Source organism: Ursus americanus, chromosome 5 (assembly GCF_024610735.1).
Source record: "Ursus americanus isolate L20-20 chromosome 5, mUrsAme1.1.p, whole genome shotgun sequence".
In the NCBI taxonomy this organism is placed as follows: domain Eukaryota; kingdom Metazoa; phylum Chordata; class Mammalia; order Carnivora; family Ursidae; genus Ursus; species Ursus americanus.
In genome coordinates this window covers 54711914-54730606 of record NC_142131.1, presented here as the reverse complement: position 1 = coordinate 54730606, position 18693 = coordinate 54711914, and the positions used below count along the sequence as shown (strand labels likewise).

General features: G+C 47.8%; 1 protein-coding gene across 1 annotated transcript; it reads left to right on the top strand.

Moving 5' to 3' along the window:
* Positions 1 to 626: 626 nt before the first annotated feature.
* On the top strand, positions 627 to 4422 carry EGR1 (early growth response 1). Its single transcript, XM_045794587.2, has 2 exons — positions 627 to 1146; positions 1851 to 4422. Exons 1-2 carry the CDS (start codon positions 840 to 842, stop codon positions 3176 to 3178), a joined length of 1635 nt encoding a protein of 544 aa, XP_045650543.1. The 5' UTR covers positions 627 to 839; the 3' UTR covers positions 3179 to 4422.
* Positions 4423 to 18693: the final 14271 nt, after the last annotated feature.

Genomic DNA, 18693 nt, shown 5'->3' with positions numbered 1-18693 from the left:
CACCTAGCTCTACGAGCCCCGAGACCTCCACCTGGGTGTCCCCAGCTCTTGCGCACGTTCGGGCTCCCGGCTTGGAACCAGGGAGGAGGGAGGGAGCCAGGGAGCAGCAGGCAACGACCCGGAAACGCCATATAAGGAGCAGGAAGGATCCCCCGCCGGAACAACCCTTATTTGGGCAGCGCCTTATTTGGAACGACCCGATATGGCCCGGCCGCTTCCGGCTCCGGGAGGAGGGAAGAAGGAGGAGGGAAGAGGCGGGGGCAACACTGGGAACTCTGGAGCAGCCTGGGTCTGGGAGTCCACAGCTGAGCTTGAGTCCTAAGCTTTCTCGAGGCTTGGGCGCCCAGGGTGCAGGAGTCGACGCGGGGGCCGGGGTGCGGGACAGCGGTGCCCACCGCTCTCGGATAGGGGGCTTCACGTCACTCCGGGTCCTCCCGGCCGGTCTTGCCATATTAGGGCTTCCTGCTTCCCATATATGGCCATGTACGTCACGACGGAGGCTGGCCCGTGGCGTTCCAGACCCTTCAAATAGAGGCGGATCCGGGGAGTCGCGAGAGATTCCAGCGCGCAGAACTTGGGGAGCCGCCGCCGCCGCCAGCTACCGTCGCCACCAGCTTCCGCCGCCGCAGGACCGGCCCCTGCCCCAGCCTCGGTAGCAGCGCCGCGTCCACACCGGTCGGCGGCGAGGGCGAGCCTGGAGGCCCCACCTGCTCTCGCCACAGTGTCCCCCGCGTCCCGCATGTGACCCGGCCAGGCCCCCGAGAGTGTGTCCCCCGCAGCCACGGCTCCGGGCTGCGCCCACCCGCCCCAACACCAGCTCTCCAGCCCGCCCGTCCGGGATGGCCGCAGCCAAGGCCGAGATGCAGCTGATGTCCCCGCTGCAGATCTCCGACCCGTTCGGCTCCTTTCCTCACTCGCCCACCATGGACAACTATCCTAAGCTGGAGGAGATGATGCTGCTGAGCAACGGGGCTCCCCAGTTCCTCGGTGCCGCCGGGGCCTCGGAGGGCAGCGGCGGTAACAGCAGCAGCAGCAGCAGCAGCGGGGGCGGTGGAGGTGGAGGGGGCGGCAGCAGCGGTAGCAGCAGCGGCGCCTTCAACCCTCAGGGGGAGGCGGGCGAGCAGCCCTACGAGCACCTGACCGCAGGTAAGCGGTGGCCTACGCCGAGGATTAGCCCCTTCGCCACCATCCTGGCGACCAGTCCTTCCCCACCGCCTTGCAGCGCCCCCTTCACCGCAGCAGCAGTGTTCCTGGACCTCAGGGATGCAAGTGGGGTTTCCCTTCCCTGCCTCAGGGTCATGTGTTAGAGGGATACCTGGGGACATCCACTCTCACCCTCACCCTCCTCGTCCCTAGCCGTGCGCAGAGGAGCTAGCTTCTGTTTTGGATGGAGAGCTCGGGCTGCGTGGGTGGGTGGAGGGGGGAGGGCTTGTTTTGAAGAGCAGGGCTGCGCCCCCCTTTCTCCAGACAGGCTTGCGTTGCCAGCCGCCTGTCCCCAAGGAAGGGCCGTGATCCGTGCCCAGGGATGTCCTGGCAGCCGGGGGTAGGGGGCGCGCACTCGCCACGGCGGAAGGGGTGCTGGCGGGAATCCCTCCGTGGCGCAGCCGCCGCTGCGGAGCGCTGTGAACTGCAGTGGAGGGGGATTCTCCGTATTTGCGTCAGCTGTTGTTGAAATGGGCTCCGCCGCTGGAGCGGGTCCAGGAACATTGCAATCTGCTGCTATCAATTATTAACCAGCTCAGGAGTCAATGGTAGCCAGCCCGACCTCTTGCCTGGCAGCTCGGGTCCTTCTCGTCCTCCAGCGACTGCTCTCCAGTAACCAGGCCTCCCCCTTCTCTCTCTCCTGCCAGAGTCTTTTCCTGATATCTCTCTGAATAACGAGAAGGTTCTGGTGGAGACAAGTTACCCCAGCCAAACCACCCGGCTGCCCCCCATCACCTACACTGGCCGCTTCTCTCTGGAGCCTGCACCCAACAGTGGCAACACCTTGTGGCCTGAGCCCCTCTTCAGCCTGGTCAGCGGCCTTGTGAGCATGACCAACCCACCGGCCACCTCATCTTCAGCACCATCTCCGGCAGCCTCCTCCTCCTCCTCTGCCTCTCAGAGCCCACCCCTGAGCTGTGCAGTACAGTCCAATGACAGCAGCCCCATTTACTCAGCGGCACCGACGTTCCCCACACCTAACACTGACATCTTCCCTGAGCCACAAAGCCAGGCCTTTCCGGGCTCCGCGGGCGCCGCGCTTCAGTACCCGCCGCCTGCCTATCCTGCTGCCAAGGGTGGCTTCCAGGTCCCCATGATCCCTGACTATCTATTTCCACAACAGCAGGGGGACCTGGGCCTGGGCACCCCAGACCAGAAGCCCTTCCAAGGCCTGGAGAGCCGTACCCAGCAGCCTTCACTCACTCCCTTGTCTACCATCAAGGCCTTTGCCACGCAGTCGGGCTCCCAGGACTTGAAGGCCCTCAACACCACCTACCAGTCCCAGCTCATCAAACCCAGCCGCATGCGCAAGTACCCCAACCGGCCCAGCAAGACGCCCCCTCACGAACGCCCCTACGCGTGCCCGGTGGAGTCCTGTGACCGCCGCTTCTCCCGCTCGGATGAGCTCACCCGCCACATTCGCATCCATACCGGCCAGAAGCCTTTCCAGTGTCGTATCTGCATGCGCAACTTCAGTCGCAGTGACCATCTCACCACCCACATCCGCACCCACACAGGCGAGAAGCCCTTCGCCTGCGACATCTGTGGGAGAAAGTTTGCCAGGAGCGATGAACGCAAGAGGCATACCAAGATCCACTTAAGGCAGAAGGACAAAAAAGCAGACAAAGGTGTTGTGGCCTCTTCTGCCGCCACCTCCCTCTCTTCCTACCCGTCCCAGGTGGCTACCTCCTACACGTCCCCAGTTACTACCTCTTATCCGTCCCCAGCTACCACCTCATATCCATCACCTGTGCCCACCTCCTACTCCTCTCCCGGTTCCTCAACTTACCCATCCCCTGTGCACAGTGGCTTCCCCTCACCCTCAGTGGCCACCACATACTCCTCCGTCCCCCCTGCTTTCCCAGCCCAGGTCAGCAGCTTCCCTTCCTCAGCTGTCACCAACTCCTTCAGCGCCTCCACAGGGCTTTCGGACATGACAACAACCTTTTCTCCCAGGACAATTGAAATTTGCTAAAGGGAAAGGGGAAACAAGGGAAAGGGAGAAAAAAAGAAAACACAAGAGACTTAATGGACAGGAGGAGGAGATGGCCACAGGAGGGGGTTCCTCTTAGGTGAGATGGAGGTTCTCAGAGCCAAATCCTCCCACTCTACTTCACCCCAGAGTCGCGTGAAAGGTCTGGTGGCCTGCAATCCTTTCTGCCCACTTGCCCTTCCTCCCCAGTTCCTACTCCCTTTGACTTCAGCTGCCTGAAACAGCCATGTCCAAGTTCTTCACCTCTATCCAAAGAACTTGATTTGCATGGATTTTGGATATATCATTTCAGTATCATCTCCATCATATGCCTGACCCCCTGCTCCCTTCAATGCTAGAAAATCAAGTTGGCAAAAATGGGGTCTGGGCCCCTCAGAGCCCAGCCCTGCACCCTTGTACAGTGTCTGTGCCATGGATTTTGTTTTTCTTGGGGTACTCTTGATGTGAAGATAATTTGCATATTCTATTGTATTATTTGGAGTTAGGTCCTCACTTTGGGAAAAAAAGAAAAAAAGAAAAGCCAAGCGAACCAACGGTGATCCTTTATTTTGTGATGATGCTGTGACGATTAAGTTTGAAGCTTTTTTTGAAACAGCAGTCCTTGGTATTAATCAGCATGTGTCAGAGTGATGTTCCGTTAACCTTTTTGTAAATATTGCCCGACTGTACTCTCACATGTGACAAAATATGGTTTGGTTTTTCTTCTTTTTTTTTTTTGGAAGTGTTCTTTTTTTCGTCCTTTTGGTTTAAAAAGTTTCACGTCTTGGTGCCTTTTGTGTGATGCGCCTTGCTGACAGCTTGACATGTGCAATTGTGAGGGACGTGCTCACCTCTAGCCTTAAGGGGGGCAGGGAGCGATGATTCGGGGGAGGCTTTGGGAGCAAAATAAGGAAGAGGGCTGAGCTAAGCCTCAGTTCTCCAGAATGTAAGAAAACAAAATCTAAAACAAAATCTGAACTCTCAAAAGTCTATTTTTTTAACTGAAAATGTAAATTTATAAATATATTCAGGAGTTGGAATGTTGTAGTTACCTACTGAGTAGGCGGCCATTTTTGTATGTTATGAACATGCGGTTCATTATTTTGTGGTTTTATTTTACTTTGTACTTGTGTTTGCTTAAACAAAGTGACTGTTTGGCTTATAAACACATTGAATGCGCTTTATTGCCCATGGGATATGTGGTGTATATCCTTCAGAAAAATTAAAAGGAAAATAAAATAGCTGCAGTTGGGTGCGTGTTTCCTGGGCTGGGGGTGGGGGCCCTTTTGCCATCTTTTTTTTTTTTTTTTTTAAGATTTATTTATTGAGAGAGAGCGCGAGCGCACACGCACGCACACATGCGCATGGGGGGTGGGGCAGGGAAAGAGAGTCTTTTTTTTTTTTTAAAGATTTTTTATTTATTTATTTGACAGAGATAGAGACAGCCAATGAGAGAGGGACCAGAAGCAGGGGGAGTGGGAGAGGAAGAAGCAGGCTCATAGAGGAGGAGCCTGACGGGGGCTCGAACCAGGAACGCCGGGATCACGCCCTGAGCCGAAGGCAGATGCTTTAACCGCTGTGCCACCCAGGCGCCCCAGGGAAAGAGAGTCTTAAGCAGACTCCTCAAAGAGCCTCACGAGGGGCTCCACGTGGGGTTTGAACTGGGGCTCCATCTCACCGTGGGAGATCAGGACCTGAGCTGAAACCAGGAGTCAGACGTTTAACCAACTGTGCCACCCAGGTCCCCCCCACTTTTGCCATTTTTATTGAGGGCTTTGAAGGGTTTTTACAGAGACGGGGAGATGCCTTTTTTTTTTTTTTTAAGATTTTATTTTTAAGTAATGTCTGCACCTAACATGAGGCTCAAACTCACAACCAAGATATCCAAGAGTCACATGTTCTACTGACTGAACCAGCCAGGCACCCCCCAAGACGAGGAAATTCCATTCAGAGTTGTCCCTGCTGTATGTCATTGGAGTGAATTCTTTGAGAACCGTGTGTGGGTATCTTCCTGACACTGGGCCTCAATCTGGTGGTCTGCAGCTTTATCTTGGTCAATTAAAGCTAAAGAAGGCCACAGGTAGAAGTGGAACATGAATGCCCGGAGGCAGTGCTATTCTCTTGGCCTCAAATGTTTGGCTGGCCTGCCCCGCATTCTCTACCCCAGGTTGGGGAAAGCTATGTTCTTGGGAATCCCTACTATATACACTTGGGGAAGATAAAGGGTGGGCACAAGGGCTTTGAGAAGTAGGAACACGGCTGGAGCTGACTCAGCCTCTCCTTCCTTGTTACCCATCCTCCATGCCCCCAGAAACCTGAGGGTGTCAAAGAAGCTTAGAAGAGGTACAGGCCAGTTCTCAAGCCAAGAATCCTTCCAGGAAGAAATCTCATTACTTGCCAGCTGGAGCTGTGATCCTTGGCAGCTTCCAGGAATACAGGGCAGAGTGGGCAGGAGACTGGCCTGGTATTTAAGGTTCCTATCCAGACCAAGTCTGTCCCCATTGTGTAGGAGGCCTGAGGTGCTAGTTTCCCTGGCCTCAGCTCCCTGATGGTGCACACTCAAGGCTAGAGCAAATCTTATGGGCTTATTAGCATCTGTCTACTCTGTGAGAGGCCTTGAGCTGGTCACAACAATGCAGATTGTCGGTTGAGGAGACAGAGATGTAGGCCAAAAATTATAACATGGTGTTATATCATGTGGACAAGCATGGGACTCTATGAGAGATGGAGAAGGACATCCAACCCACCCAGGGACTTAGGAAAAGTGGAAAAACTGAGTTGGGAAGGGTAAGTAGGAGTCAGCTCAATTGACTTGCTTTGTATGTAAGCCAGGGACGGTGTTGGTGACTCTGCCTGGGAGAGTGAATGGATAGATTACTGAATGCAAGCACTACCTTCAGCCCTGATTTGAGCCTTTTATGAATTGGTCAGGGACTACCATCCATTGGTCACTTGGGTACAATAGAGCTGATGTCCTGGAATTCCCAACCCTTGGCTCCCCTCTCAACTTCTGATCTTCCCAGTCAAGGACAAGGAAGTATCTTCTATACCCAGTATGGCTATCAGGCCTCGAATGGGGTTGAGGTCTAACCTCCTCCACTCCTCCCTCCGAGGGTCTCCCAGGTTACCCATGAACACTGCTCCTGGAGCCAGGGGACTTCCAACAATCTCCTGGCATTGGCCCAGTTCTTTCTTTTCCATTCTAGTCCTCAACCACCAGCACTGTTTATCTCTGCCCTTTCCCATGATACCAGACTCCTCAGCTTGGAGCAGGAGGAACGAAGCCACCTTCTCTAGCTAAGGGCACATCACTGTGAGTCTCCTGGCAAAATTGCCAGGTCCTGATGAGACAATATTTGTATTGACACACCTTTTCCCAGCCCCACCTACCCCTCCCCATCTCACTCTGGGCCCAGGAACACAAGTCTATGCCTGTTACACATTCTTAATAATCTCTCACCACAGACTACCAGGGCGGGGGAGTGGGGTGGTGGAGGGGGCGAGGGGGAGGGAGAGCATGGCAAGAATAAAATATGAACAAGGAGCAAGAAGACTCTGTTCCCTTAAAGCAGAAAATCTCCTATGTTTTTATTACAATGCATCAGAATCAGATTCCCAGGCCCCCTTCCTAGGGCATCTTATTGAGGTCTGGGATGGGGGCCTGGAATTGGTCATGATAACAGCCACACCAGGCAACTCTGATGCAGATCGCTTGTTGAGAAATTCTGCCGAGATTGCTAGCTAATTTTTATTAGTCCTGTCACCAGGGGGTTCCTTTGGATTCTGCCACTAGAAACTCAAGTTTCTCTGTATAGCTGAAATAGAGCAAGATTCAAAAATTGCCCCATTTTACAGTCCTATAGTATTAACAACAACAACAACAAAAAGGAACGTGTTCATTTTAACTACTGCTTCTGTGAGGGAAACCTGAAACCAAGGGCACAGGGCAGTGCTGATAAAAGCTCTATCATCATCAAGGCTGAGGTTTAAGAAGGGACCCAGACAGTGTTGAACCGGGGACATTGTCTAGGGCTTCAGGGATGTGGAGGACAGAGAGGAGTGGGGTGGAAGAGGAGAGGGGGCAGGGAAACTTGGCCAGCCAAGGCTAGGTTTAGATTCTGAAGAAAAACAAAAAACACAGGTTTTAAGGACCCTTGACCCTTCTTCCTAGTACCTGAGTGATATTCTTTTCTCTTGAATTTCAGGGATGTTGAGCGTCATCTTTTTGGAAAGGTTCTAAGCACTCAGAAAGACATAGCTCAGCCTGGTGGTCAGGCTGTGTTTAAGGTGTGCTTCCTTCTACGTCCCTGCTCTTGGAACCTGCAACCCCAGGAAGAAATAGAGTCAGGAATGGGTACTATAGGGTCAGAGGTAGTTCCTCCAACATCCTCCTGTCTCCCCATCCCTGCTGTTTTCCCTGGTTCAGCCACACTTGGTGTAGTTTGAGTGGGGAAGATCAGCAGAATGAGATCTCAGTGGTCTTAAGGGAAATGAGGCCAAGTCTAAAAGAATCAGGCTTTGAGCAAATAAGGTTTCAACATTTTACCCATAAGCTTCCAGGTGCTAATAAGATTTCTGCACCCAAATAGCAAATCTAGCCCTCCACTGTAGTGACTTTTCTTCCCATCTCCCTTTTTCCATTTCTAGAACCTGGAAAACCTTTTGCAAAGCTTACTGGAGAAGTTCTCTTAGGTCAAATTGGCAGCTCAGCTCCTCATTTGCAAGAAAATCTATCTCATCTCTCTTTTCGGGAGCTCTCTCCAATGAGCCCATTCTCTTCAGTGCTTAGGTCGTTTGTTATTATTATTATTATTATTATTATTGTCATTGTTATTGCTTTACTGAGGTGCCATTGATATAGAAAAAACTGTACAGTTTGATGAGTCTTGATATATGTGTTCACAGGTGAAACCGTAACCACAATTAAGATATTGAACATATCCATCACTGCCAAAACTCTCCTTGCGCCCCTCAGAAATCTTTCCTTCTTCCATCCCTGTCCCTGGGGCAACCCCTGGTCTGCTTTCTCTCACTGTATAGATCAGTTTGCACTTTTTCGGAGTTGCATATAAATTTAATAATTCAATATGTACTCCTTTTGGTCCGGCTCTTAACTTGGCATCATTATCTTGAGATTCATCCATGTTGTTGCTTGTATAAGTAGTTCACTCCTTTTTCTTTCTGAGGAGTATTTCACTCTATGACTATAGCACGATTTGCCCACCTTCTCACCTGTGGATGGACATTGGGGTTGGTTCCCTTTGGGGCTATTATAAATGAAGCTGCTGTGAACATCTGAGTACAAGTCTTTGGGTGGATGTGTCCCCATTTACTCCAAAGTCCCCCATTCTGGCTCCTTTTCCCACCGTGTCCCCATTTACTCACCTCCCTTTGCTATAAACAATAATCACCCATCTTCCCCCAGGCTCACACAGTCAGGGCCCAGCCTCCTAAAGATCTGCTTCATTGAATTTTTCCTCACGTAAACAGAGCCAGCCCCTTCATCATTTTTATTGCCCTATTTCAAACTCCCTCCCACTTGTTTATACCTTCCTGGTAATGAGACAGACATCTAAGGCTAAGCAAGGTATGCTGTTATTTATTCAGCTTGGCAAAGGTAAGCTAAGGCAAATGAGTCCTTGGTGATACTTTTCTGATGGGCTACATACTGATGAGGCACTTCGACCTCAAACAGAGGAAGGGGCTAAGCTCAAATGGTGTGGGCGGCTGCCCTGGGACACTCGTCCTGAGGGGTTATCTGTCCACGTTATCACTATCTCCTGTGGGCTCTTCCCTGGATGGGTTTTCTGGAACACAGGCCCCACTCACTCACTCGTTGTCAAAAACCTTATCCTACTGAATTCCCACCTCTCAGTTCTGAGGTTTTTTTTTTTTTTTTAAGATTTATTTATTTGAGAGAGAGCAGGTGTGCGCGTGCGCACAAGCCGGGCGGGGGTGGGGGGTGGATAAGCGGAGGGAGAGGGAGAAGCAGCCTCCTGGCTGAGCAAAGAGCCCAATGCGGCTTGATTCCAGGACCCTGGGATCATGACCTGAGCCGAAGGCAGATGCTTAACCAACTGAGCCACCCAGGCACCCCAGTTCTGAGGTAATGTTGTAACTACAACTTTTCTCTCTCTTCTTTGGGCCCAGGGAGCCTGGAACTGCAGAACAGCCTGAGAGTGGAAAGGGCAGCTGAGGCTCTGTGTTCTCAACGGTGATAAACTGACACTTGCCTGCCTGCGTATATGTCGGGGTTGGGGTGAGGAGAGATGCCTTTACTTATTTTAGAAAATTATCCTTAACAGTTATCCTTTCCAGACAGACAATAACAAGTGTTGGTGAGAATATGGAAAAACTGGAGCCCTCATGCCTTGCTGGTGGACATGTAAAAAGGTACCACTTTGGGAAACAGTTTAGCTGTTTCTTATAAAGCTAAACATACACTCGCCATAGGACCCAGCAATTCCATTCCTGGGTATGTACCCAGGAGAAATGAAAACACGTTCGTACAAGGGTATGAATATAAATGTTCACAGCAGCATTATTCATAATAGCCCTAAAGTGGAAAAGATCCAAATGTATATTCAACCAGTGGATGGATAAACAAGATGTGGTATATCCAAACAATGAAATACCATTCTTCAACAAGGAACAAAATACAGACGTGTGCTTCAACATAGATAAACCTCAAAACATTATGATTAAAAAGTTTGGTGCACACTGTATGATTGCATTTTTATGAAATGTCCAGAAAAAGCAAATGTACAGAGACAGCAGATTAGTAGAGGCTGGGGTAAGGGTAGGTATTGACTGCGAATCAGCTTGCTATTTTGAAGATGGTGGAAATGTCCTAAAACTGATTGTGATGTTTGAACAACTGTAAATTTACTAAAAGTCATTGAGTTGTACAAATGGATGCATTTCATGGTATATAAATTATACCTCAATAATGCTATTTTTAAATCCCTTGCACTTCAATAAATCTAGATTTTAAAAACCTTTTCCTTCCTGGTCTTTGAGTGCCCATTCTCCAGGTGGGCTATGTAATGTTAATTCTACCCTATAGACCTGTCCTCCATCTTTGAGGGTGAACCTCTTGGGCCCTCTCTCCTGCTAGCTGCCCTGGCCTGTGCTCTGAACAGACCCTCTGCTCAGAGGACATAGCTCTCTAAGATTGTGGTGCTGATTTGCAAGCTGGAGGGTGAAGAGCTGGCCCTACAGTAGTGGGGGGTGGAGGTCCTCCTGACTCTTACTTAGGGATTCATTTTGAAGGAAAGGACTTTAAAAATCTGGGGAGGCAAATAGATGGAAACGAGTCTATCCCGAAGTGTCTTTTTCAATCCCTGTGACCCAGATAAATCAGTCTGCCCACCTGGGTTAGAGTGCCTCCTCACTTCCCAAGCAAATCCAGAAGTCGAGTTTCCACACAAACAGTAATGGGTACCCTTCTCAGAGAAAATGATTTCAGCCTTTTCTAAAACTCATTTCTCCTCAGAACCAACTTCTCACCCCAGAACCTTTTCAGAGCCAATAACCAGACTCCTGAGAACCAAACTGTTCTTCCTTTATTCAACAAATGAATGGAAAATCTATTGTGGGTGAGTTGGTTCAGGGGATTTGGAGGGGGTCTGAGAGAAAGAAAGAAAAATCCTCCCAGCCTTCCAATCACCTTTAAATTTATTTTTTTAAAAATTTTATTTATTTATTTATCTTAGAGAGAGTGGGGGGGGCAGACAAGCAGACTCTATGTGGGGCTCCATGCAGGGCTCGATCTCATGACCCTGAGATCATGACTTGAGCCAAAATCAAGAGTCACATGCTTAACTGAGCCACCCAGGTGCCCCAACTCAGAATCTCTCTAGAGCCAACTATGAGTTTCCTCAAACTGGCTTCTCAGAGACAGTGAATCTCCTCTGGCAGCCTTATCACAACCAATTTTCAGTCATCTCAATGCCAACATCTCCAGCTGTCTTCTCAGAACCACCTATTTAGTACTCTCAGGTCCACTTGGCTTGTAAACCTTCTCAAATCAGTGATGAGGCAGTGATGAGGCCAGGAGTAACTTGGGAGTATTCCTAACCTCTCCCGCCGAGCAGGGAGCCTGTAAACTGTGTCCTTTAAAAAGGGGGTAATTAAGAGGGTGCCTGGCTGGCTCAGTCGGTAGGGCATGCTGCTCCTGATCTCAGGGTTGTGAGTTTGAGCACTACATTGAATGTAGAGATCATTTAAAAATAAAATCTTTACTTATTTTATCTTTTATTTTTTAAAAAGGTTTTATTTATTCACTTGAGAGAGAGAGACAGAGAGAGAGAGCATGAGCAGGGGAGAGAGGAAGAAGCAGAGGGGAAGGAAACTGAGCCGGGAGCCAGACATGGGGCTCGATCCCAGCACCCTGGGATCACGACCTGAGCTGAAGGTAGATGCTTAACCATCTGAGCCACCCAGATGCCGCAAAAATAAAATCTTTAAAGAAAATGTAAAGAAAAAAGAAAAGGAAATCATTCTATTTATGAAAGTAAAAGGAAAAATAAGACCAAGCAAATAATTATTTTCTAGAATCTGGCATGATGTGGGGGTCTTCATGAAGGTTCCCTGATTGAGTATTCTTTCCCCCTGCAGGGATCTGCCCCTTCAGTTGTAAGGTGTTAAAGAAGAGTGCTTAAGAATAAAGAAAGATTTTCTAGAGACTCAGGGTTCTAGGTTCTCTGCTGTGTGGACACAAATTGCCTGTTTCCTTGTGGGTGGGTCATCTTTTGGGGGCTAGCAGGATAGAAGCACTGGAGAACTGCTGCTGGCTTCTAAATTTGAGGGCTGTAGGTTTTTCTAAATATCAGGAAGGGTTGTTATTTTATTAACTTGCTGAGCTCCCTCAACAATGTCTTGGAGAACTCTTGAAATCTTGACCCATCATTGAACTATCTCTATCCCCATTTCTAATATACAATTCATGCATGCCACTAGGCTCCAAGCCTTTCTCTTAAATTTCTTTCTTCTGCTTACTGCTGAGTTGATATTAACCAGGTGGTCTTATTGGTTATTCTTAGATCAGACTGTTTGCTTTATGGAGTCCCCACTTACTAGGCACATAAAAGGAAGAGCACAAGTCTAGGTAACTTTCTTGGGGACCACACTCAGAACTGGGCCATCCAAAGTCTATGCTGTTGCTTCAGTTCCAGTCTGTTATCCAAAAAGCATTTATACAATACCTTCTTTATGTTAGACCCTGAGTGTGCACAGATAAACAAGACAGAGTCTGGGGCAGCACAGAATTGGGTGTGGGGGAGATTTGGACATAAATAAGTACCTTACAGTGTGATATATTAGAGCTGCATATGGAATAGGGGAATGACTAATTCTGTCCAGGAGAAGGAGATGTAGGAAAAGGGTGTGGAAGAAAGATTGGGAGTTCACAGAAGGATTTACAGGCAAGGATTTAAAGGCAAGGAGGTGTGTTCAGAAACCAATGAGTTAATGGTAGTGTGGCCAGGAAGCAAGGAGAGGAGGGGCAGGGAATACGGCTGGAAAGGCAGGTCCGGGCCAGATTTGGAAGCCTGTACTTTTCCTAGAGGCAACAAGGACTCAAGTGTTGTTAGAGGGAAGACCAACAACTTAGTATGACAGTGTTTCTGGGGTGTTTGAAAGGCCGTACTACTTCCTGCCTCCCTGGGAGGGTCCTCGTGCCCTTGCTCCACTTGCAATTTAGTTATTGCCATAATAACAGTAATGATAACAATAATTTGGGCTGGGCATCTGAGATTCTATACACGCTCTTTAATTTCGGCTTGTAATAAAGTATGAGTCATCTCAAGCCCAACTATTCGATTTTAGCCCATTTTCCTTCCAGTAAGTTAGAACTTGTAAATATGCTCCAATTTAATGGGCAATCAAAGCCTTATATATATCTTTTAAGATTTTATTTTTTCAAGTAATCTTTACACCCAGTGTGGGGCTCGAACCCACGACCCTGAGATCAAGAAGTGCACACTCTCCCAACTGAGCCAGCCAGGTGCCACATATAGCTCATATTTTCTGTGTAAGTTTTAAAACATTCACAAAAGGAAGAGAGAATAATGTAATAAACCTCTTTGTATCTATCAAGTAGTTCAACAACTGCCAATTCACAGGCTGTCTGGTGTTGTCTATACCACCCTCCTCTGCCACCACACACTGGATTGATTTGAAGAAATCCCAGGCATTATATAATTTTATGTGTAAATACTTCAATATATATCTTTATGAGTATTTTTTAAGGTCTTTTGATTAAAGCAGGGCCTTAGAAAAACCACGCTTTGCATTTGGTTTATATATCTCTTAAGGTTCTTTTCGTCTATAATAGTTCCCCTTGGCCTTTATTTAAGAAATCAGGTTATTTGTGCTGAAGAATTCCCTACTTTTGGAATTTGACAAATTGCACTCTTTTTTCCACCCCCCACTGTAAGGTTGTTTAATATGTCCTTCTATCCCATGAAGTTCCTATAAACTGGGTGTTATACCTAAAGGCTTGATTACATTCAGGTTCATTTTTTAAGAGATGCTATTTACTTGCTGTTGTAACATTACGAGGTACATCTTTTTTGGTTGTCTAATTTTCTAGATATATTTTAAAAATTGAAATACATATAACGTAAAATTCTTCACTTTAAAGTGTACAATTCAGTGGTTGTTTTTTTTTTTTAAAGATTTTATTTATTTATTTGACAGAGATAGAGACAGCCAGCGAGAGAGGGAACACAAGCAGGGGGAGTGGGAGAGGAAGAAGCAGGCTCATAGCAGAGGAGCCTGATGTGGGGTTCGATCCCATAATGCCGGGATCACGCCCTGAGCCGAAGGCAGACGCTTAAGGACTGAGCCACCCAGGCGCCCCAACAATTCAGTGGTTTTTCATATATTCACAATGTTGTACCACCATGGCTACTCTCTAATTCCAGAACATGACCATCACCCCCAAAAGAAATCTCATAACTGTTAGCAGTCACTCCTCATCCCAGCTCCCCCCTCCACCACCTGGCAACCACTAATCTACTTTCTCTTTTTGTGGATTTGCCTGTTCTGGACATTTCATAGAAATGGAATCGTACACTATGTAGCCTTCTTTATCTGGCTCTGTTCACTTAGCATAATGCTTGTTAGGTTCATCCATGTTACGGTACGTATCAGTACTTCATTCTATTTTGAGGCTGGATGCTATTCCGTTGTATGGACGTACCACTTTTTTGTTTACCCATTCAACAGTTAATGGTCATTTAGATTGTTCCACTTTTGACCATTACAAATAACGCTGCTGCTATGAACATTATGTATAGATTTCTATGTGAAAATGTTTTCACTTCTCTTGAGTGGGCTCTTTTTGTGATGTTAAAATTAATTGGTGGGTTCAAGTATTAATGGGATTAGAAAGTTCCTTCAGTCTTTAAGGACTGAATAGATAGAATCCCTGATGATTGATGATCCTTGTCTAAACCCATTATCTCATAGAGGTTACAAAATGGTGATTTTATAATTCTGTCATTCTATTTCATTTATTAGCCAGAATCTAACAACAAAGAATTGAGACTAAATGACATTTGTTAAGGGGTGCCTGGCTGGCTCAGTCACTAGAGCACGTGACTCTTGATCTCAGGATTATATAAGTTCAAGCCCAACGTTGGGGTAGAGTTTACTTAATCAAAAAAAAAAAAACTTGTTAAAAAAAAGGGCAAGATAAATACTTGCCTTTTTTCTTCCTTTTATCAAACAATGATATTTTGTACTTTCCTATATGGAACCCTAATAAATTCTGGGTCCCTACATGGTCAAGGCTCTAGGTGGAGTTATAATTATAATCCTGCAGCCAGAAAACAAAAAATTTATTCCAATCTCTACTTGAGGAATTATAGGGGATCCATTTAATGCCCCATAGTGATACTTCGTAAAATTCCTCCTACTTCTCCTTTTCCAACATCTTTCCCTTCCCCTTCCTTGTTCTTTATCATATAGATCAGTTTAGCCTCTCTCCCCGAATTTTTCCCTCTCCCAGCCTCTCAGGCTCTACATCTCATTCTTTCTCTCTAACCAGCAGCACCTCCCTCCCCCTTCCCCAGCATTTCTGATTCTACATGAAAAAAGATCCAGGAATTGGGCTGGCAAAGACCAAACTCTTTTGAAACTGGAAAGTGGTATTGGATTCTAAGCTGGAAAACTTTTAATGGATAGGTAAAAGGAGAGAAAAAATGGAGGAACACTCACACTAATAAATCTTATTATCATCACATGTACTTCCTGCAACGAATATGCATAAAAATACATGAATGGAATAGAAAATACATAGCATGTTTTTAAACATAAAAGAGATGGTAGGGAATTTTTTAGAAAGAAAGGAGCATTATCCTCTTTCACTTTCCAGTTCCCCTTTCTCTCTACATAGACTGCTGCATCCTTGACTTGCTATTCCAGGGAAAGTGAAGTGGAACCGTTCCTCTGACTCAGGACTCCAAGTGTTTCCCACCCCCACAGCCCTGCAGCAGGGGTGGGAGTGGTGGAGTCTGCTCCTGTAACAAGGCAGAGGAGCCTCTGGGAGAGGCCACAGGGAGTCTTGCCACTCTGTGGTCTCCCAGATTGATCGCTGGGTTCTTCAGCCTCTTCTCCAAAAAGTACCTCCCTTGGGCATTACAGAGACCTCCTGAGGGCTGTTCGATTTATACATTTTTTCTTCTCTTAGGGAAATGTCAAGGCATGGGGGGGGGGCAGTAGTGAAGCCTTCGCAAGGTTTCCTCTTGCCTTGGGAATCTGGATTGGAGACGACCAGAGCCCCAAGACACAGGCCCATGTGACCCGGGCCCATCTGTCGAGCCCCTAGAAATAGTCTGGTGGCAAGTCTGAACTAAAGCGAGTGAACACTCCTGGCCAGGTTCTCGCCTGTGTGGTGAGCGCTACAGAAATGTAGGTGTGGGCAGATTTTTGTGGTCTCAACCTATGCGAGCAGGAGCCCCTGAAGACATGGAGAAGCCATGGTGGCAGCAAGGCCAAGTAGTCAAGCCCAGGTGTTCTAGAGCCACAGAATCAAATTCTAATCCTTCACTCTGCCACTTACGTTATTTAGTGATCACAGACAAGTTCCCTACTTGGTGAGCCTCAGGTTTCATGGGCATAATGGTTCCATCTCATTGGTGGGTGGTGAGGATTATAATGAGATAATGTCTACAGAGTGCCTGGCCCACTCCCATTAACTGGGAGCTCTTGTTATTGAGGAGCTCACAAACTTCAGTTTCTTTATCTCTAAAACAGGGATAACAGTAGGATCTACCTGAGGGAAGCGATTCAATAAGATAATAAATGAAGCATGGTTGACACAATAGTTATACATAAATATTAACCATTAATACCATTAATACTTCCTTTGTTTTGCCTGAGGTCACTACCTGCCAGTGCCCTTCTCCTACTGCTTTCTTCCTCACCCTGTTCCAGTTGCCAGGACTCTTCTCATCTTTTTGGACAGAAGACTTGCAGAAAGAAAAATGATCCAGGAGTCTCTCTCCCTCCTGAAACCTGCCTCTCCTCCCCTCCCACCACAGTCAAATCCAGGGCTTTTCTACTAATGTCTCTCCTGGGCAAAGCTCTTGCCCAAGGGTTCATTTTAGAGACTTCTATAATCTCAAGAGGATCAGTATTAATCTTCCCCACCTACAAGATGAGTGACATCTTGAAGCCCAGTGTTTCCCAGCCGGGGAAAGAAATGGAAGTTTCCTTTTTTTCTCGGTGTCTCTCTCCCCCTCCTTTTTGCGGGGGAGCTGAATGTGCTCACTCTGGAGGGACCGAGGGAAGCCGGGGCTGGCTCTAATGCAATTTTGCCTAGACGAAGCTGGCAGCTGGGAACCACTTTCCCTCAGCTTGCCCTCTGCCGGGGAAACTCCATGACGGAGACAAGGCAGCTGGCATGGGGAAGCCTCAAGTTGGAGGACGCTGCTGCTGCTGCAGCTGCATTGTCGCACAGAGCCATACAGGACCCCGCGGCCATGGAGACTGTTGCCAATGCCCATTTTGTTCCTCCTACAAGGGCAGTGGCTTGGGACCCAGGCAGGGAAGGATTTCTTTCTCAGTAGCAAGATTGCAAATACAAAGGAACACAAGCCCTAGTATAAAGAGTGTGAGATTGGTAATCTGAAGATCTGGGTTCAAGTCCCGATGCCACCACTCCATGACCGTGTGATTTTTGGTGAAGTTGCATGAGATCTTTGCCCAAATTTTAAAATGAGTATCCTAATACCTCTCTCATAGGAACTTGGGGAGAATCAGTTGAAATAATGTATGGGAAACTATGACACAATATATGGTTAATAAATATTCATGTATTCCACAGAGGGATTGAGGAGAAAGGAAATCACTAGATTCTGGAGGCTTTATGGTTTATCAGCTTATTCTACAGAATTAAGCACTGGGCGTCATGCCATTTGTTGGGTGCCTGGTTTTAGTGAAGATACGTGTTTATCATTCACCACGAGATCTGGAGAGGTTCCCTAAATATTCTGGGCCTCAGAACTGGTTTCTCTGGGCCGTGGAGGATCAACACATAGGGCAGAAGGAACCTGTTCCTCAGAGATCCAATCAGCCTCTCCCTTAAGCCCTCTGCTGCCCTCCATGAACCAGACCTTCTTTTGTGCCACCAGCACCATGTCCCCATTCTGGGGGAAGCCAGAATGACACAGCTACGTGTCACCCAATGATCTACGGTGAAGGGAAGCAGCTATGTCCCTGCTGGAACTGAAAAACATCCTTGAGGGCTGCAACTTTTATAGGAAAGGTTACCATGCCAACGACAGCCTCCTTGCCCAACAAGGATGAAAGGAAACAAGGCCGTGGGTGACACACATCTATTGTGTGTGTCCACAAACTTGCCTGGAACCTCTTAGGGGCTGCTAACTGCAGCTCAGCAGGATGGGGCTTGGACTTAGAGACAGCAAGATTCAGGTTGGATTTAAATGGGACTCCAGGACAGGCAGAGCTGATGAGGGCAGGGCAGGGACAATAAGGGAGGATTGGGAAATATATTTCTGAGATTGATACCCATCTCTTGTTGAAATGTGTGGGTGTGGTACTGACAGCAGGCATAGGAGGGGATGGTGTCCTAGATACCAGATTCTGGCTGTGATGGGAACTTCAACTTCCTATAAGTTCTTTTTGCCCTTGCCAGATGGTCCAGGTCACCAATGCTCCGGGGTAGGTAGAGTAGAGCAGCAGCAGGGAGGACAGGTCATTTGGATGGTGGCTGAACTGAGAAAAGGGAACACTGGGCCACACACACACACACACACTCCCCTCTGGTAAAGGTATCAAGTCTTGGCAATAAGGCCCCAGAGATGCCAAAGAACGGACAGAAGAAAGGCCAGCTAGCTACTCAAGCCCTTCATATTTTCTTCTCCCACCTCCCTGCTGGGAAAGTGCACAGAGGAAGTGACATTAATTAAGCATCTACTCCATGTCAGGCACTTTACACACACAGAGAGACTCCATTTGCTTATCAATACAACCTCACAAATCAGGAA